At 39.7% G+C, this 21,914-nt stretch overlaps 1 protein-coding gene across 1 annotated transcript in view; it reads left to right on the top strand.

The window, feature by feature from the left end:
• LOC128740154 (neuronal acetylcholine receptor subunit alpha-7) overlaps nt 1–21,914 on the top strand; it is a 245,072-nt gene that overhangs the window by 96,602 nt on the left and 126,556 nt on the right. The window contains exon 8 of the mRNA XM_053835680.1: nt 2,248–2,442. Within this exon, the coding sequence (XP_053691655.1) occupies nt 2,248–2,442 (195 nt within the window). The remainder of the gene's footprint in view (nt 1–2,247; nt 2,443–21,914) is intronic.

Below are 21,914 nucleotides of genomic sequence, written 5' to 3'. Positions count from 1 at the left end.
ACCCAACTTTTGTTTTTGTTTTGGTTTGACTGAGCGAACTGACAGATTCAGTTGGTTCGACTAGTTGAATTTCATAACGGAGACAACAGCTAATAATAGTAAAATTGTAATAAAAATACAGGAAGCAATTACTGTTTAATACTTCCAACCAGGGCTTAAAAAGGGATCGCAAGTTGAATGTGACTGCCGTGAATGCGAACTTTCCGCATTCAAACTCCGATTTTTGAACGATCATTTGACCGTTTTTTTAATCCAGTCAAACTGCCGCTTGTGCTGCTGCCGTCGTACAATTCATGCGGCATCTCAGCAAAAGCAAACAGTCGATCTCCCGTTTTGCTTTGCGCTTTGAGAATATAAACTGCAAACTGACTGGAAGCATACGGTGACGTATTTTTTCGTTTCTCTTTTTGTCTCCAAATCGGCTGCTCACAGTAAAAGTTTGTCACCCAGACGTCGGTCGGACGCAAGCAAAATATTCGTTTGTATTGGACGGAGTCCGACCGACTTCTTCCATGCACATGTAGTGGTTGTTTTTTTGTAGTATTGAATCATACGATTGTGCGGTTGCTTTTCGTAGCGTGGTGATTGCCAGTCATTTGACTGTTTTGCAGTCATTCGCTGCTCCAAACGGTAAAGGCAACTTGATCGAAACGAAAATGTCAAAAAGTTTTAGAAGCCGTTCGTTCTGCAGCGTGCAGTCGGCGTTTGACTGAGCAAAATGCCAGTTGTGTTATGCATAGCATTCGTATTCCACCTCTAAACGGACGGTGTGAACTTGAATGCGCGTTGGTGTGACTGCGGTAGAAAAAAAGGATCGGTCGAAGCCCTGCTTCCAACCAGCAAGTGGGAGCAAAACCAAAACTGATAAATACTATACGGACAATATGTAGAATTTGACAGCCTCACCAGTCCCTAGTAACGAGACTGGAGCATTTAGACGAGTTGGCAAGGATGTCAGAAAGAAAAGTGTTATGAATTTTCAAAATGTATCATCGAGACGGGAATCGAAATCAATATGCGGCTTGTGATCTTAAACAAATCTTATATTGCAAATTGCATCAAAAACGTGAAATGCAAGAAACTTGCAGACATATTACAAGTAAAATCCCCGCAACGAGCTGTCAATTACATATGCCAATTTATTGGGATTGACACTCGCAATAGTTGACAACTCGCAAATATTTGACAACTCGCCGCTGGAATTTTACTTGCAAACTGTTTAAAATATTTTTGCATCTCGCATTTTTAATGCAATTTGCAATATAAGAATTATTGATGTGCTACTGTATTGGTGGTTTGTATGCATCGGGAAATACTTTGCAACGAAAAAAAACCAGATGCAAACAAATCGCGTATACGTATACGCGGCGATGTGTGCGTAATATTCTTGTCGGCTATGCTAAACTTCCAACGATATGCGTAACCAGTGTAACGTATAAAACAGGAGTAAAATCAAAAGTCGCGTAGGTATAGATTTTGATTTTTATTATTGATCACCTGCGGTTAGCGGCAACTACATTAGCATGTTTGAGAGATGAAAAAACACCTATGCTAGTTTTGATCACACGGTGGCAACATTGACGTTTTCGAACAAAATAGGTGAAGCCAACACATCTGGATCACTGGATCACTTTTATGCTAGTGTGCGTGTAAACGAACGATTAATACGATATTTCTCTGTTTCTCGCCGGAAAAGTGAAGATTTATGTTAGACGAATGTAAATTATTTTTGCCAATGCACTGTTTTTGAGGTTCCTAGAAAATTCTTCACTTCTATATAACTAAATTGATACATGCATGATTGAGTTTTTGTTGGTTTGGTCGCGTGAGCATAAAGATTATTAACACCTTTTTGCCATTTCCGTACAGGAATTCCATAGAATTGTTCTGGCAACTTTGCTTTGGCTCAGCTAGTCTAAAGTTGGAAAACAGTATAGTAAATTTTCCGTGTAAAAAGCCACTTTCCACCGCCAGGTTCGCTAGTATCTGTAAAAGGTTAGAGTTACGAGTTTTGATTTTAACTTCCACTTCTGTTCTGTGATCCCCTCTCAAATGATCATACCCGTTGTAATCGACCACCTCCGATTTCACCGAATTTGATATAGCATATCCTGTGCAGATAAATCTGAAGTACATGAAAGTTAAATAATAAGTTCCTTCGGGCATAGTGTGGACGCAACTAAAAAATTTTGTGTTTCATTATGTGTTGAATCATATACCTATTAATGTTTTTTTTTTCTTCTACAGGGATGCCAGGAAAAAAAAATACTATAACATATCAATGCTGCCCCGAGCCGTACGTTGATATAACGTTTACTATACAGATTCGTAGAAGAACACTATACTATTTTTTCAACTTAATTGTACCATGTGTCTTAATTTCATCAATGGCTCTACTCGGTTTTACGCTTCCACCGGACTCTGGAGAAAAACTAACCTTAGGTAATCGATTAGATACACTCCATACTACTTGGCAAGTTTAAAAACAACTGCAAAATTGTTTATTGGAATCCAAAAATTTATTAACATTGATAAATTGAACAACCCAAGATTCGCTTTAGGTTAAATAATAATCAATCCTATTCGAAATCTAATGCCGTAATTTATACATTATTGTATTTGGATGAGAAAATTATAAAATGATAAAATGTTTACAATTAGATACTTAGGAGTTTTTACGCCTGAGATAGAAATGACTTTTACTAAGTAAGTACCGGTAAGTACCGGCTGGTACTACCAACTTGGTCGGAGAAAAGTAAATAGGATGGTTAATCTATTTAGGGCAGAGTGCTATGCGAATGCATTTTGGATCCTTCTATTTATTTTAACCGCCAATTTTCATAACACATACGCATAACGCTCTGCCGAAAATAAATTAATCACCCCAATAAATATATTAAAAGTATAGAGTGAGAACTATTCACTACTACCGTTTTGGTTTGAATTTCGAACATTTCTGAATAAAATGCTCGTTAATATTGCCAATAGGGTAAAATCTAATGCTTATCGCGTAACGAACATTTCAACAGACACAATGGTGTATAATAAGCATAGGATTTTACTCTATTAGCAGTATTACGAGCATTTTAATGCGAAGTGTTCAAGGTTTGAATTTGTTCGAAGTTTGAGTCAAAACGGTATTGAGCGTATCTTTGATTTTGGCGAGATTGTCGATGTATTTAAAAGTTAAATACCTAGCTTTCAATTTAATTCATTAGCTAAAATTTATCGTAAATGAGAAAAATATGTAATATATCAATAAAACAAATGCAAAAAAACTAGAAAAATGAGCAATTCCGGGTAAACGGTTGAGTAAATGGTTCAACTTAACTCTCTCCGATTTAAACAAAACTTTCACCATATCTACAGTGAAGGAAATATTGTGTATCCAGCACTAAATTGGACTTCCGAAAAAACGGCAAAGGATTTTTCTTCCATACCGTACATTAAACTTAGTGTTGGAAGTAGTGCGCTGTATAGCACGTCCCATTTCCTATACAGCGCACTACTTCCGACACTAGGTTTAATGTACGGTAAGGAAGAAAAATCGTTTACCGTTTTTATGGAAGTCCAATTTAGTGCTGGCGACATAATATTTTATTTTTTCAGATATCAATTCACCACAACTCAAGACTAATTTTTAAAAAGGGCACATAAGCTTTCAGAGAGGTAATTTAAAAAAAATCATAACTTGAAAAACTTCTGATTGTCTAAGAAAAAGTATAGTATGGTTGTCCAAGAAAAAGTATAGACAAACTTTGACTTCATAATAAAATACGCACCGAATTTTTTTAAGTTGAAACTAAGATTTTAGGTCGTACGATTTTTTGTTTGTTTTTACCTATATTATACTAAAGCAAAGATTTAGGAATTGGCTGAAAAACACTAATTTGATCTAAGGCCCGGAGGGCTAAGTTACATATACCAATCGATAAGGTTCGACCAATTGGGCAATGCCTGTGTGTGTATGTATGTATGAGTGTGTGTTGTGTAACGCTTGACTTTAGTTGTCTGTTTCTGGGAGATAGTTGAACCGACTTGTTCGCTAATACTCTGTCTGTTAAATATACTCAGAAATTCGTTCTATTATTCAGTTCGTATAAGTTTTACGGACAGATATATTTAACAAAATTTTTAGTCCAAACCGTACTCAGCTAACATTGTATAACATTAGTATCTCATGCGCGCTATGCTCAAGGTGTTCAATTGAAGTGCGCTTGCATCGCCGTGATAAGAGGAAAAGTGAAGAGCATGTTTTATTGCTACTTATGTCCTTTTGAAAAGTTGCCCGAGAAGTTTAGTAACATTTTCACTAAGTAATTGAAGTGATCTACATCAGACATTTTACATCCGACTTTGACGACCTGAAACATTAAATATTTACAACTATTCGATATTTTGTGTGTATTCAAAAACACAGAAAATTGATCGTCTGTATCTAGCTAACTAGCTATAAATCATGTGTAAAAATTATAAAATCTCAAAAAATTTATTAGTTATATAAAATAAATTCTAGAAAATCATTCTATTGGCTAATTTTGGGTCGCCTGACAGGAGAAATATATAGTGTTCGACATCGCACCGGGTAAAGTCCGGAAAGTACGGTCGGGAGTTCGATCGGAACGAAATGTTAGAGTCTGGGTTTTTACCGCCGGACCGGGTATTGCTTTGAAAGTCCGAAACACTTTTGGCAATAAAACTGACCACGGTGGAAACGATGACTAGGACTTGCTAAATGATTAACGGCAATTTCTTTTAATTTCCTCAGTATTGCAGAAAGGCAATAATTTCGCTACGATAATCCGCTTTTTGTATACGGCTTCCAACGAGTCCAATCAATTGATTTAGTTTTGGAACATTAGCAAATAACGTATGCATTAAAAAATGGACTTTTTTTCGGATGGTGATAAAAAAACTAAGACAGCTAATTGAGTTTGATAAAGTATGGAATATGGAAAGTATGGAATAAAGCATGGATGGAAAGTAATTATATTAGCTTACTTGCAAAAAAATTCTTCTCCCTTGCGAGCGGCCTTCCGGCAGTTAACCGGAAAATTCGCCATGACGGACGAAAACATGCGTGTAGGCATGTTTTTGAGTTTTTTCTTCATTTTATTTATCAATTCCTTTTCATTTTTTGCGACAAAATTGTTGAAGTAGATCTTACGTTTCAGAGTTGCCCAGAAATTATCGATAGGACGCAATTGGAGGACGTTGGGTAAATTCGCCGGCTTTGATATTCAGCCGCTCCATCTATTCCAACGATCGCTTCGAGTAGTGGGCCGACGCCAGATCCGGCCAGAACATCGCGTGTTTGCGCTTATGGTATTTCTTGATGAACGAAGCAACTTCCGGGAGGCACTTCGTACCATAAATTTCTAATAAATTGATTCACCGGGAAAATCGTCTTCACCATCTTATTCAGTCGCTGCCACTGCGTCTTTGCATGCAGCTCCGAGACCAGCGGACAGGACTGCAACATATATACATGCTACATGCGTTGGATGTAACATTTATCAAAGTAATAACATTTCATACGTTCAATTCTCAAAAGATTGTGCATATGAAAACAATTTAACAAAATCAAGAACACAAACTATTGCTTTCCAGCTACCTTATTGAAATTAAAGATTGTTTTTATTACCCATAGTTCCCCATAGTGCGTATTCATACAGAGCCGTATTATAACCGAACACTACAGCTGTAGCACATTTTTCCAACACAGATATCAAATTCGCCGAAGTTTAATCGACTCGCAGTAAAGAATTTGCGATCTGTTTGGACAACGAACTTGTGTCATTTTTTCTCACACTTCCCTAACACAGACATCAAATTGGACTAGATTTAATTGCGTTCGTAAGAAATCTGTTGGCACGAGGGGGCTTTGTTACTCTTTCTGGCGTATTTCCCAAGCAAGGACATCAAAATGGTCTAGGTTTAATCGCGGTGTTAAGAAATCTTGTTGAAATGAGGAAACTTTGTCACTTGTTTTGGCTTACTTCCCAAGCACAGATATCAAATTGGTATAGGTTTAGATCATCGCAAAGAATTTTCCAACCAATCACAAAGTGAGAATAGTGGTAAAACAAAGGTTCATTATTTTCAATTTTTCAATAGTTCAACATCAAGAATCCATACTTTTCTTCATTTGGGTTAATTTTTAGAAGATTTTCCGATCGATTGGTGTAAGAACATTGAAAATCGATCGGAAAACCGCTGATCTATTAGCGCTCAAAACCTATCATTTTTCGTGACGCTCGCATTTTTCGATTTTTTGGAATGACACCTTAAACTTGCCGTAAGACGTAGTCCTACGTCAAAAAAAAAGTTTCGAGTATTTTTTTTACGAGTATGGAAATCTGCTGAGCACCTTAAAAGATACGATACTATCAGACACCTGAGAAGACAACTCAGGGAGTGGGGTTTGGTATCCCGACCCCCCTAATGGGGCGTGAGGATCCAGACCCTCCAGCCTTAATGCCCCCTGGCACCACCTTATCGGTATTACTTCAGGGAGGGGCTATTGTGCTTAACGCACTCTCTTAGATAACTACTGGACTATGGTAGTTAGGCTGTTTATTCGCCGTTGATCGGCTCTCCAGCGGTTTTGTAGCTCAAGTACAATCCGGGTAGCAGCCGCATTGACCGCTCCCCAGACGTCCGAGCTTGAACACATCCTTTGGACTAAGTTATCCGGAGTAGTATGCTGCCCGCTCACTGACGTCATGTTGCTTCTCGCGCCCACGAAACGAAGGCATATAAATAAAACATGTTCTGCAGTTTCATCTACATCCGCAAATTCGGGACATGCGGGGGACCCCGCATGCCCAAACTTGTGCAGGTACTCTCTAAAACAACCATGCCCTGATAGAATCTGTGTCAAGTGGAAGTTGACTTCGCCGTGGCGTCTGTTGACTCACTCGGGTAGTTCCGGGATAAGTCGATGTATCCACCGGCCTTTTGTGGAATTAGACCATGCCCGCTGCCATGTGGTCATCGAGGCCGATCTTGTGGAACTCCGTATGCCTCTAGTTCCACGTTGGTTGAAGCACTCTACGTCCTCGCTGATGATGATGCCAATATGCATCATACCCGCTAAGACGCAGATTGCCACCCTCAAGCAGATTTTTTTTATAGACGCTTTAACCCTAATGGTCATTCGCGTCTAAACTCTCAAGCACATGAGACGATAGGTGCTTTCCAGCTTGGCTAGATAGCTTTTGGTATCTAACGCCGATGACAACACCGGCCCGCCATACCTGAGTATGGACTGGACCACGTTGGCTAATAGCCTTCACTTGCTGCCATATACCGCAGAGCTATGAGACATCATTCGAGACAATGCCGAAATAGCTGTGGCTGCCGTTTTGCAGGCATAGTCGACGTAGCTCCCGAACTTGAGCTTGTCGTCGATCATGACCACCATGACCATGAGTATTAAGAACCGCATTGACGAAATAGTGCAGTCCCCGACGCTGATATTTGCTTGCTACACCGACTTGCGGTTGTTCACTATGATAACCTCCGTTTTATGATGCGATAGCTCCAGTTTCCTGGATCGCATCCAATCTTCAACAATGCTTATAGAGTGGGCAGCCGTCAACTCAACCTCTCTGATAGATTCACCATAGTCTTCTAAGGTGGTGTCGTCCGCAAAGCCGACAATCACCACCCCTACCAGAAACTTTAGCCTCAACACCTCGTCATTCATGACGTTCCATAACACCGGGCCCAGTATGGAACCTTGCGGAACCCCTTTGGTAATTGTAACGCACTTCTGACCCTCTTCCGAATTGTAGCATAGCACACGATTCTGGAAATAATTTTCCAGAATTCTGTACAGCGACACCGGTACTTGGACGTTCCGAAGCGAGTTGGCTATGGAGTCCCAGCTATCGTCCCACGTGGACGTGACAACTGCGCAATAGAAGATACCTGTTCTCTTGCGCTGGATCACCACGTCGGCTGTCTTAGTGACAGACAAGATGGCATCCACCGTAGATTTGCCTTTTCGGAAGCCGAATTGGTTCCTCGACAGACCGTTTGTACCCTCCGTGCACTGTTCGAGTCTGTTAAGGATAACACTATCCAGCACCTTATCGAGCAGACAGATCGACCTATATGACGAGGGGAAACCCGCAGGTTTTCCCGGCTTCGGCAATAGTACCAGGTTCTGTCGCTTTCATCTGTTCGGGAAGTGGCCAGCTTCCAGGAATATACTCATTACTGCCCCGAATAATTCGGGAGCCTCTAGAATAGCCGCTTTAATGGCCATATTGTGGATTCCATTTGGCCCCGGTGCCTTGCTCACCTTTAGGGATTTAGCGATCTCAATGAGTTCTTCGTTCGTAACCGTCGCTTCCTCCCCGACCTCTAAACCGCCGTCGCCCACGTTACTTTGGATTTTCGGCATGGAGGCCGACCATTCTACTCTATGATCTGAGATACTGGAACGTCGGCCGTGGGACGACTCAGCGGCCTGAGGGAAGGGCTTCGGCTCGTGGCGCGGAAAGAGGCCCTCGATGATCCGCTCCAACATCTCTGGCGATCGCTCTGCGGGCGCCATCATGCCTTTGATCTTTGCCATTACGACCCTGTAGGTATCACCCCACGGGTTCGCATTGGCACTAGCACATAACCTTTCAAAGCAAGCTCGCTTGCTAGCATTTATCCCACTCTTAAGCGCTGTGCGTGCAGGAACTAATGCTACTCGCCATTCTGCCCTGCCCTCATCCGAACGAGCTCTTTGCATAATTCTGGTTGCACGGAAGCAGGCTCTGCGGAGTTCCGCAATTTCTTCAGTCTACCAGTAAGCCGGTGACCTGCCATACCTAGGTCGGCTTTTCCTAGGCATGGCGGCGTCACACGCTCGCGACAGCGTTCGGATCGCGCATATCGTGATCACCGCATTCTCTTCGGATCGCTTCCACAAATACTTCGGAATCGAAGTATGATGTCTTCCATCCACGGGTGGTTGAAGTGTCTGCTTTACCCGCCGCCTGCCGCCTCGTTTTCTAAGCGACCCCATAGCGGGCCGCCTGATGGTCACTGTTACGGTAAATCGAAATCTTGAAGCGAAACTCGTGGCCCTTTGGTAGAGTTTGCTCAAACTGCAATTCATTTTTTATTTTTTATTTTGTTTAACTTTTATTATTTAGGTACTTACAATTTCTAGTCCGTTTTTAGTATTTTAGCGTAACAAATTCAAGATATGTATTTTAATTAAGGGGGGACTCTACTCTGGAAAGGCGGAAAAATCAAATTTTATTTTTTTGCATTTTCGAGACGCTTACACCTTCAGAAATGTCATACCAAAAGGATTTTTAATATCTGATCTCGTTGAAAACTAACGGCAAATATTGTGGAGTCACCTAAAGGGAAATCCATTGCTGTACGAAACTTTGAACGCGGTTTCCCCAAAGCCATGTTTCTTTAGCTGGCGGTACGTATATCTCAGAATCTAGTGGACCGATTCGGCTGAAATTTCTTTCCAGCATGTAAAAATGAATTATCTAAATTGTTATGTAGCCGTTTTTTTATATCTCAATTTTTCAATTTTTTATGAGCTTTAAATTGGCGATTTTTGATGAAAAAACACGTTTCTTGTGGAAAAATTGCCGCCATTTTGGAAATTTTTCGAATTTTTAGAAACCGCTACGTAACAATTTAGGTAATAACCTAAAGCTTCAAAATCATCCTTGAAATCCGTTGTACGATACTTCGCTGGTTCCCGGCACGTACGCCAGCAAGGAACTATTTTCTAGAGGGCATTCACGCGCCCACCTGCCACCAGCATAATAATTACTATTCTGGTATCCAAAAAATACAAAATATATCTTCAAATATACCTTAACCAATTAACAAAATACTCCAACACTTAACTATAATTCTAGCATCTGAAAAAATTTACGAAAATAAATTATTTTTCGGTCTTCCAGAGTAGGGTCCCCCCTTAAACAAATGTTAAATATAGTTATTACAAATTTATAGAGCGAAAATTTCTGTCTATTGCTCTGTTGTATCCACAATGGTACTCTCGGGTAAAATGCCGGATACAGTGATGACAATGTCAACTGTCAATCTAGCGTTATGCCAGGAGCAGCGAGACACATTCACAAATGATGAACTACGCGTAGGCTGGGACATGGAACAATCGCCGACCCGTATTGCTGGTGGCTAGTCCTCAGCATTACTATACTCCATCACGTCCAGCAAAGCTAGTTCCACTACCGGTCGCTTTGGTAGTCCTGTCGTCATCTGCACCATTGTTTGTCGAATTTGATTACCTCTGCGAAACTTTCAAAACCCGTCCTCTGACCCATTTATTTCTTACTTGCTCATCTGCCATAACTACCAAATCACCCACTCGTATCAGTCTATTTTTCGCAAACCACTTTGTTCGACAAGAAATTGTTGGGAGATATTCTGTAATCCAACGTTCCCAAACTTGACTTAAGATATTCTGCATACGATTCAAAGTACATTCTAATAACTTTCTCTCATCTACGTTTGATTTGATTGGCTGACCGCCATAGTCCCTCCATGGAAACAGCTGAGATCGACGATCGTTGGGGCGAATAAAAGGCCGATGAAAAATTTCTTTGATGTCGCTAGTTACAGCTACTGCTCGTTGATGGAATTGAAGCCAAACTGCAGTCAATGAAGTCAGTTGGTCCGGTCTTTTTAGGAGCTTCGAATTGAGCAAAATTCCTTTTAATTTAGCCACAACGTCCCATACAACACGAACTTGATATGAATTTCTGGGGTTCGACGATATGCCCAGTGAAAGATACCGTTTCCCCTTGGGATCGTGTCGCCGCAACAAACCCGTTTTAAATTTTCTTGTAGTTGTTTCTTAGACTAATCTCAAGTTTTTAGTCTTGACCTTGAAATGTGGTCATACATATATATTAATATTTTTTGAAACGATGGTTCTACAATTGATGAAGGGACGGTAGGGGAAAGAAATGAAAATTTTTTGGTGAAGGAGGGGAAGAGCGGAAAGGAAGGGGGGGGGGTATTGGTAGCTATGCTTGACAAGTAGTCATTTTGACTCCTACCTTTTTGTCCAATGCTGGAAGGTGCATGGGTCGAACCAAGCTATAATCTGAGATTATAACCGGATTCCATGGGAAGTTGTTTCTTGCAAAATCTGCCGAGCACGAATGTCTTGTTTTTCTGCTACTAAGGAGACTACGGACAATCCCGGGTTGATGTTTCTTACCGAAAGCGGTATTGAGCTATAAGCTCTTATTTATCATGAGCATTCCCCCCAGGGGGTGTACTTTTGATAAGTTAACTACCAAAGATTGCAGTATCCCCTCGGGGTACAAAAATCTCTCGGTATATATATGTTTGTGTTTGTCCAAATTCCTCATCCACCCCTTCCTATTCCTCCTGTTTTCCTTCCCGTCCTCATCAGGTAAATGATGACACGGGCAAGATGGGCAAGGCACAAATCTTCCACATGATTGTGAGGAACGTGCTGCTCGAGCCAAAGATGCTGATACCTGATACCTGATACGGACAATCCCACACTTCCCATTGAAGAATATTGCTTGGTGAGGTCATGAAGTTCTTCGTGTTGGGATTTTGTGAAAATATGCATTACCCTCTGGTTTACTCGCGATTTCTAAGCTGGTTCTACGCCGTAGAGGGCCCATCCTAGTCTACTTTTAGTCGCAACGGGCTGTACATTTGCACCTTCTCGTATCTTTAGTGACGTCAGAAGATTTACTTTGCTAAGCCCTATAAGAATTCGGGGTACAGCGTTACTAAAACTCTTAATAGGCAATCCACGCCTTATCTTCGTGCTCAACCATCTATTCGTATAAGGCGACATCCATTTAGTACGTCACGCAAATTTTGACCAAAATCAACCCCCCCTCCCCCCCTTGTCACATTTCGTCACACATTCGTTACGCCCCCTTAGAAAGTACGTCACGTCACGGAAACCCCCCCTCCCCTTCACAACAAAAAAATTTTCATTCATTTTCAAAATATTCATTCCAACCTCATTATAAGTCATCGATTCACGGATTTTGAAGATGATCTTCAATTGCTGCAATCGGATAGGCTTCAGAAGTCGCTGATGTGCCGTCGATTAATGTTTCGCGCATATCCACGCCCTTTACATTCATCCACTCAAATTCGTCTGATCTAGTTGAAAGAATCAGAACTTCCTGCTGACGTCTTGCAGCAACACACCTTGGAAGAACTTTTCTGACGGATTTTGTCATTTTGTGTATTTCTTCAATCGTGTAATCATTCAACACTAACTTAGATGCGAAATTTAATCCGCAAGTGGCTTAAACTCTATCTTTCAGAGAGCTTTTGAGTGAGGGGCAGTATAAATTATACCGAAAAACCTTAAAAGCAGCCGTGGAACTTCGATATGAGTTTTTGTTCTTCGATTGAGTTCAGCACGAATATCAAGGTAAAACATTGCCATGGGTTTCTGGCAGCTTCCGGTAACCCTTCAGGAGTTTGTGCGACTGCTATTTGTGGTTGCAAAAATCTTTTAGGCAGGACGGTACTCAAGCAGCTCTTCAACGGTGTACTGCATATTCTGTAAAACCTTAATGGAGAGTTCATACTACATAGAATAAATGAGAAATGAGAAATGAGAAAAATGAAAAAGTGTTCATTCAAAAAATTTTACTATTTGTTTTAAAATCCATCAGTACGTTAATTTTATAGAAGCCTTCAATAGTAGTATCTTAAAATGAAGGGTAAATAATAATTTCCCGAATAAATTTTCCATATGATTTTTTTTCATGTGACGTCACATAACTTCATACCCCCCCTCCCCCCTACGTCACAAATCGTCACGATTAGGTCAACCCCCCCTCCCCCCTATAAGCGTGACGTACTTTATGGATGCCCCCTAATACAGTCTGGTTGTGTAGATCCAAATTGTCCACTGTGTGGACTTCGTCAAAAAGATACTGCTTTTTCATGCCTAGACCTGAAATCTGAAGGCTAACAACTTGCGTATCGGAGAGCTGTTTGGTAACGCCTTCGGTCCATTGCAAACACAGTGAATTTGGTTTGCCAGTAATTCCTAAATGATCAGCGACAGCTTGATCCATTATGGTAATAGATGAACTTTCGTCCAGGAAAGCAAACGTATCCATCGATCGATCTTTCCCATATAACGTCACGGGCACTACATGGAAGATGGGTAGCCCTTGCAGAGTACGATGTAGTGCTACTGTTGTTCTGACGTTGGTCATATCACAGGGATGAAGCAAGCGATGATGATTTTCGCAACATCCTTGAACAGTACGTGATCCCTGCTTACATGGCCATCGCCCATGGGAACTTAGGCAGCGACGGATAACATAAAATCGCTAAATGCTGCAAGGTCTGATGCTAGTCGTTGCTGCAAATACAAAGCCCAGTTCAATTGGACGTTGGCTGGTTGCTTATCTACAAGCTCCTGTAAAAGTGTGGGATTCATCAAGTGTGCTGTCAATCCAGACGAACGAAAATATTCGCAGAAGTTTGCAACTGTAAGGCCATAGTCGACGAGCGTGCTCAAATCTTGTGCCTTTGGGGCTAGTGTTGAACAAACCTTCCGTAGCAGAGTGTGAACTATTTGTTCTGGTCGGCCGTACAAGGTTTCTAATGTACTGAGAATCTTGGACACTGACGATGGATGCAATAAGATACTGCATACAGCCTCTTTAGCATTTCCTCGCAGACATCGTTGTAATGGAATGAGATTTTCTGAATCTGAGTACCCACATATTTGTGTTGAGTGGTTAAAGCTGCTGGCAAAAAGTGGCCACTCACAAGGATCTCTGCTAAATATTGGCAGCTCTTTTGGTACAACCTGTCGGGCGGCGATCTGTTGCTGGTACATATTAAACTGGTCTGGGACAGAACGATATTGCAATTCAAAATCGTTAGCTTGCGCAGTACTTAGCGGAACTAGTTGCATTTCATTCAGCTGTAATCCATTCAAACTAGGAATAGTGCGTGTATCTTTATGAACAACACCACAGCGAGGAGTAAAAAGTTTGCTAGAACAAGTGATGTGTGGATTGAGGACACCAGCTGTAGCAGCCGAGTTGTATTGATCACGATTTTTTTCAGAATCACGAATACGATTTGGTGTGGATGAAGTATCAACATTGTAGTCAGAACGACCTCCGATAGGAGTATTCAAAACATCCTTTTTATTGTTTGTAATAGCCAGTGAGCAGATGGGATTTGATATATTTTGTCGAGAACGGGTTTGCATCTGATTTGTACTGACCGAGGCCGGAAAGTACGTTGGTTGACGCTGAATCGGGTCGTATTTCAAAACATCCGTTGCTCGATGAGACTGACTACTACTTTCAGAAGGTTTTTCATTGACGTGCCCGCAACTCCATGATGTCACACTTTGACCTTGAAGCTGCAGTGTGTTCGGTACTGCCAAATACAGTGCTGGTAACAAAGATGCTTGATGTTTCTCGACGCCCATGCTAGCCAGACCGCGACTAACTGCATCTGCGTTGTTATTCATAACTTGCGACACTGCACTAGTAGACACTATTGCCGATAAGCATATTGTTCCATGTAATGTGTTTGTTGGAACTGGTAATGACAGCATAACAGGCGGAGCTACTATGACCTGGTTGTCCGTAGGCTGTATATGCGTTTTGTTGGTATAAACTATGGCCGGTTGTTCAGGAATAGCCTGTGTACTCACTTTATTTGCCATAACTGTCACCGGTTGTATAACAGACGTTACCGGGTTTATCGGGGAAGTGGCATTAAGGATTTGATTTAATTCAGCTTGTAAAGGTGTTTCAAGTATCGCAGGAGCATTATGCCCACGCTTCTCTTCGCGAGGAATCAACGTTGATGCCGCTAACGACAAATATTCTGTTCCAGGTACAACTAACGAATCATTATTCATATCAGCCACTTTTGGCATGACTGTTCCACCCGGTTCCGAAAGGCGTTGATCTTGCACCCACCGGCCTACCCTATCGCCCGGCCCGATTAAACTATGGCAGCTTCTACCAGGAATTGTGTCATTCAGGTCACCACATCTCCCTTGAAGAACTGCATATTTGCGATTCAGAAACTCCTTTTCCAGATTTAACTGTGCCATCCTTGCACGTTCTTTTCCGCAACCTCTCTGCTTCGCAATGCCTTTTCTTCCTCCATTCTCTGCAATTCTCGCTTGTCGGGCGCTTACGCTGGACCTATTCGACATACCACTTCTGGTTTTTACTAGATCCGCTTCCAAGCAAAACTCGCACTCAAAGTTAGAGTTTGCATCTCTACCCGCGACGCATGTCGAGTGAAACCAACATTTACAATTGTCACATTGCGCCATCCATTCTTCGGCATCATCCGGTCGATTGCACTTTCTGCAACTATACTGAGGTGTGAGGTTAGGTTCGGTATCTAGACGAGTACATCTCATATTGGTCATCTCTAACTCTTCTCGTTAAACACAGGTGGAAAACTTCTAATCCAATGCTTCTTAAAGCTTGTCGATAGAAATTTTTGTAGATTTTTGAGATTGTTACGGTAAATTGGAATCTTGAAGCGAAACTCGTGGGCCTTTGGTAGAGTTTGCTCAAACTGCAAATCATTTATTTTATTAATTTTGGTTAACTTTTATTATTTAGGTACTTACAATTTCTAGTCCGTTTTTAGTATTTTAGCGTAACAAATTCAAGATATCTATTTTATTTAAACAAATGTTAAATATAGTTATTACAAATTTATAGAGCGAAAATTTCTGTCTATTGCTCTGTTGTATTCACAATGGTACTCTCGGGTAAAATGCCGGATCCAGTGATGACAATGTCAACTGTCAATCTAGCGTTATGCCTGGAGCAGCGAGACACATTCGCAAATGATGAACTACGCGTAGGCTGGGACATGGAACAGTCTCTGTGAGTGTAGCCATTGTCTACCCTCCAGTCTCCTATCAGACCAGGATTGCCGAATGTCACGTCGTAAAAACTCGCAATAAAGAATGGATCGTGTTTACGTATGACGAACAGGGTCCGTAACCCTACCTGTCTTAGCTTTTTTATCACCATCTGAAAAAAGTCCATTTTTTAATGCATACGTTATCTGTGTGTCCATCCCACTTGAAATCAGACGCTTCTTAGCATTGGTTTAAGCGTTTTGATCACTCATAATTTGATTTCAAAGGGTTTACTTTAAAAGTTATGTAATTATAGGACTTAATTTTCTCGGTCATGGCTTAGGTAATAGATTTTCACAATCTTTATCCCATTTGATAGATACCTACTATAGTCTCACTATAGATTAGATTTTTCAAAATTATCGAATGTGTAGGTTTGGGCCAAAGAGTCTGAAAATTTCAAGAAACTTTGAAAATTTTTAAGTTTTTAACTTTTAAACCAAGCATTGCAAAACAATTTTTTTTATGAAAGTGCAATCAAATTTTCTTAGTAATTCAGGAAAAATATCAGCTGTAACCAATTTTTCACAAAATTGTCTATGACGGTGGAAAATTCTAAAGCAATGTCAGAAAAACCATGTTTTACCTCTCAAGAAATTTTTAATATACTTTCACATCTTTTCGGAATTTTTTATTATGGGTAAACTGCCAAGCATCACTCAATCATGTTAAATGATCAGTTTTAACGACCCGGAGAGCCGCAAGGGAGAAAGAAGAAGCTTATGCTTTAAAAGTTACAGATTACAGGATCCACATGTCCAAAACATTGACATACTTTTTTGCAACTGGTAAATTTTGTATCTCGACAATTTCGGACTTCCGGAGTGGAATCGACCGGAATCGGAACAGCGCCAAATCGGACCTAAAAAGATCGTTCCGATATTTAACCAGAGCGTACCCGGACTTTAAATTTCGTTCCTTGCTGCTTGTTTTAAAACAGTTTCTTTTTTAATTTATACCCTATTTAGAAAACTCTGCTGAAATGCAAAACCTAAATGAAAATCAATGCAACTTTCATTAACTGTTTTAATGCCAAAACATTAATACTTATTAAAGTAACACAAGTGTTTGATGTCTGAGACTGAAATATTCGTGCTTTGAATGTCGACCATGAAAGTGTTCGAAGTTTGAATCAAAACAGAACTGCAGTTTTTTAGTATTTTTCAATGTGAATTAACATTTTATCCTCATTTTCAAAATTTTCACAAGTAAATAATTAAATTTCCATGTTATTAAAAATGTAAAAACCTAAAATTAAAAAAGAAGAAAACTTATCCAATTTAATTCTGCTATATATATTTTATTCACGACAGATACGCAGGCTTCCCCAGTGTCTGTTTTCGAACACTGACAGTGAGGAAGCCTGCAAGTCGTAGGCGAAATACGTATCTGTCGTGAATAAAATATACATAGTAGAATTAAATTGGATAAGTTTTCTTCTTTTTTAATTTTAGGTTTCGTATTCTACTAAGACGCTCCAAAAACTTCAGAATAAAAATGTTTTCGAACATTTTTATTGTGAAGTTTTTGGAGCAACACAAAATATTTCACTTCCAAAAATATGCTTAAATATCGATCAGTTTCCGCATACAAGCTTTAAATTACGAAAAAATGATGCTCTCAGTGTGTGCATGAAAAATAGTTTGCAGTTATAGAACGTTTTTAACAATTTTAACAATATAGGCGACGCGCGTTTGCTTCCAAATTCGAAATCCTACTGTTTAAAAGTTTTAGAATTAAATACTGCAACACTGCTGCAGGTGCAGCGCATCAAGAACGGTAGCCGGTGGCTGATTGGTTGCTGCACAGCGAAATAGAACGGTAGCGGAACGGCAACCGTCAGTAGGAACGGCTAAACGGTGTCCCATATCAAATTGAACCACGGAAGAAACGCTGTAGAAAATTACCCATTGGGTATTTTCTCTTGAAAATTTGAGTAGAAGTAGTTTAGAGTGTATTGCTTACACTCTATTTTTATCGCGGTCAATTGTACGAAATTTGAATAAAAATGGCTTTACCCGAAAAGCAACATCGTGAATTTATTTTGCGCAAGCACCTGGAAAATCCTCAACTCTTAAGGATAAGGATGCGGAAATTAGGATTTCTAATTTGGCAACAAATGCGTGTCGCCTATGTTGCCAAAATCGAAACCGTGCTAAAATCGAGACCCTTTTTCTTAATTATTTTTTAATTTCTCAGGAACATCTATTATTAACTTGACTATATTTTTAAATCACCGTTTATTATTTTTCAAAATCCTTATTTCCTAGTAAAATTTGCAACATACTGCGTACAATAATTATATTTTCATTCATATGGTGCGTAACTATTTGTAAGCGTCATTTAATTGACATTATAAACACCTTATTTAGTTTTATAATATTTACGTGATTTATAGAAACATATAAAGTACCCCGGGGCAAGTGGGAATACGGGGTAAGTGGGAACGGAGCGTATAACTCTCTTCAACCTCATTTTATCCAACCGAACCTCTCTAGAAATGAAAGATACAACTCAAACGCATTAAAATGTATTAAAATTTTAGATTATTTATAACAGGCATTCCAAACACCAAAATTGGACTTTAAAATTGAGCGTTATTTTCAATTTGCGTTGAAAGTTTGACGCAGCTTTCTATAAATGATATTTTGGCCACAGGCTTTTTGTTAAAGTACATGTTTGTCTGGCAGTAGGTAAACATAATAAGTGTATTAAAAAATAAACCCGAAAACTAGTTGTTTAACCTCCTTAATGCATTAGAAAAAAGTTACATATTATGCATTGGGGTCGAAAACGACCCAAGTTTTGAAATTGCTCTCATAAATCCATTTTCAATCCGAATTTCGTTTTCTTTACCTCGTTTGAAAGCTATGGCCAAAACCTGGCACCCAAGGTATATTTGGGAATATTTGTTGATTAAGGGCCACTTCTATGTCGGTGCCGGAACACCCACTACTAAGTCTCGGGGCACATTTTTATACTATGAGGTAATCCATTTTGCGGCACATCAAATCACATTGGACACATTCCAGCGTTACGAGACACCATGAGCAACCGTTTTTTCGTAGCAAAATTGTTCATATTTTACCAACAGCCTGACGAAAATCTTTCAAAATAGGTGTTTTGAGCTGCTATTTAGTAGTACTTTCTCAATACGAGGGCGAAATATTTATTATAATAAGCATCATTGAATAGTGGCGGAATACTTTTCGTTACGGGACACCATCGCAGAAAATGCGTATTCTGAACATGATTCAAACATTTGCAAAACTCTGCTCTGTTTCAAGTTTTTCAAAGTCGACATGTTCCAAAAATTTTTAGCTGAAGGCAGCCTGAAACTCAAAATGTCAAGGTATATTCAGGTTTTGTGTTTAGTTTTTAAGATATAATAAAAATCATTTCGTTACGGGACACCATGCGCTGTTGGGCAAACGGTATTCTGCAAATGGTGTCCCGTAACGAAAAAAGTAAACTGCATTATATGGTTTATTTTCTCTAGATTTCTGTTCAGGCCGTCATATTTTCTGTATCTGGTCTATATTCACTATATTTTGTAACAATAGTGTACTGATTTGGTGTGTTATAGTCTGGTAATAAGACATACGTAACGAAGTATATGTAAGGTAAAGTTTACTTTCAGGTAAAAAGAAATACCCATGGGAGAACTATACTGAAGTATCATAATGAAATGCTTGCCTAATCTTAGGGTTTGGACACATTAGTAATTAAAATGTAGGGGCTGTGCATTAATTATGTAACGAGTTTTCCCCATTGTTGACTAATCGCCACCTCCCCCTATGTAAGATTTTGCATGATTTTAGCCAAAATAACAAAATTCAAAAATTTTATTTGAAAAAATTTAAAACGGTAAATAAGGTTCGTCTTGATGCGAAAGGTATGCTTTATTTGCGCTGCACGCCAAAATAGTATTAACCCCTCTAAGGTCTACATCATTTTTAGCACCGCAAAATTTACTAAAATGGCCGTAACTTTTTTATCTTTCAATATTTTTCCACCAAATTTTGGAATTTTGCCGAAAATATTTTCTATTTTCATAATATCTATAGATAATGGCCATATGGCATATGGTCCCGGAGTTATTCCGGAGTTCCTTGGGGGACCGAGATATGGCTTTTTTAGATAAAGTTGCCAAATATCTAAAATTCGTTTGAAATCTGTTGATTTTTGTAAACATATCATCGACTGTGGACATATCAGTTATTTTGCCGCAGTTAGGAGCCATGGTGCGCGCCATCCGGATCCGGGGGGACACTATAAATCCGGAACCGGTTCCCGTAACGGGACATTTCAGCATCAGCAAAGCATGTTGTGTCGCATATCAAAAAACATCAGCATTCGACAAAATAGCGATTGGTGATCATCATGTTTCTTTTGTGATTCAAGCACGGAACGGATTTCGGAAGAACTTGTCCGGGACCTGGAATCGGCCATATGGCCTCTGAGAGACATGAGATGATCGCCAATCGCTATTTTGTCGAATGCTGATGTTTTTTGATATGCGACACGACATACTTTGCTGATGCTGAAATGTCCCGTTACGGGAACCGGTTCCGGATTTATAGTGTCCCCCGGATCCGGATGGCGCGCACCTTGGCTCTCAACTGCGGCAAAGTAACTGATATGTCCATAGTCGATGATATGTTTACAAAAATCAACAGATTTCAAACGAATTTTATATATTTGGCAACTTTATCTAAAAAAGCCATATCTCGGTCCCCCAAGGAACTCCGGAATAACTCCGGGACCATATGCCATATGGCCATTATCTATAGATATTATGAAAATAGAAAATATTTTCGGCAAAATTCCAAAATTTGGTGGAAAAATATTGAAAGATAAAAAAGTTACGGCCATTTTAGTAAATTTTGCGGTGCTAAAAATGATGTAGACCTTAGAGGGGTTAAATAGCAAATATTCGAAAAATTAGGTATTTTGTTTTACTTCAGACGTATCAGTTAACGTATCATAACGCATAAATTTAAAAGTTTTTAAGCAACTCTACTATTTCATGCAACATTAACAACTCATGTTGCGAACTATAACGATAACATAAGTTGCTATAAAAGACTAAGTTTGCCTATTCTTTAAAATAACTTTGTTGATAACTTGCAAATTATTATACAGTCATAAAACAGTTAAATAAAATATAAAAAAAATAAAACAGTTGAAAAGGGTCATGAAAACTTTCAAAAAAGAAACGCTATAAAAAGTAGCTGAAAATGATGCCGTTCGAAGTACGACACTTACTATGCATCTTGCAAGCTAAAAATTGTTCTCTGGGCTAGGCTTTCTTGCTAGTGTGCTTAGCGAAGCCACTATAATTGCTAAAAAAGCTGACTAAACAACTTTCAGAAACGGAATTCCAAATTTTTAGACTATGCAAGTATTTTAATGATAAAGTATTGAAGTAAGTCGAAATCGGCGTTAGGTATAAATATCTTTAAGGCTTAACCCTTCTTCTTTATCGAGAGACTTTCTTTCTTTTTTTTTGTTTTCGGGTACAGTGGGTTGTTAGCCTCAGGTCCCTATCTCACTGACGTGGCTGCCACCTTAAGGTGGGAGGAAGCCACTCTGTCCCCTTCACTGTTAGCCTACAGCAACCGAGATTGCGTACCCCAGCCGGCAACACGTGGACGTAGGATTAGAAGTTAGTAAACAGAGGTTATGGAATGCACATGTTCACCCTTTGCCTGGAGCCACCCTTTGTCGAGCAGCTTGTTATTAGAGTACAAAACAATTAGGTTGATTTGTCTATTTTGGATAGGCTTTACGCGTACTTTATTCTGGTCACTTCTATTTGATTTTGCCGTAAATGTCCAAAATAACGTACGCGCAACGTCTGCCCAAAATAGATAAATCACTCTACGGGGCTTGTTCAACGATCCTACTGACTTTGGCAGCACCATCCAGTCGAGATTCGAACATACGACGACTGGTATCATACCTTGTT

Source organism: Sabethes cyaneus, chromosome 3, assembly GCF_943734655.1.
Source record: "Sabethes cyaneus chromosome 3, idSabCyanKW18_F2, whole genome shotgun sequence".
Taxonomy (NCBI): domain Eukaryota; kingdom Metazoa; phylum Arthropoda; class Insecta; order Diptera; family Culicidae; genus Sabethes; species Sabethes cyaneus.
This window is presented reverse-complemented; position numbering and strand designations above follow the sequence as displayed.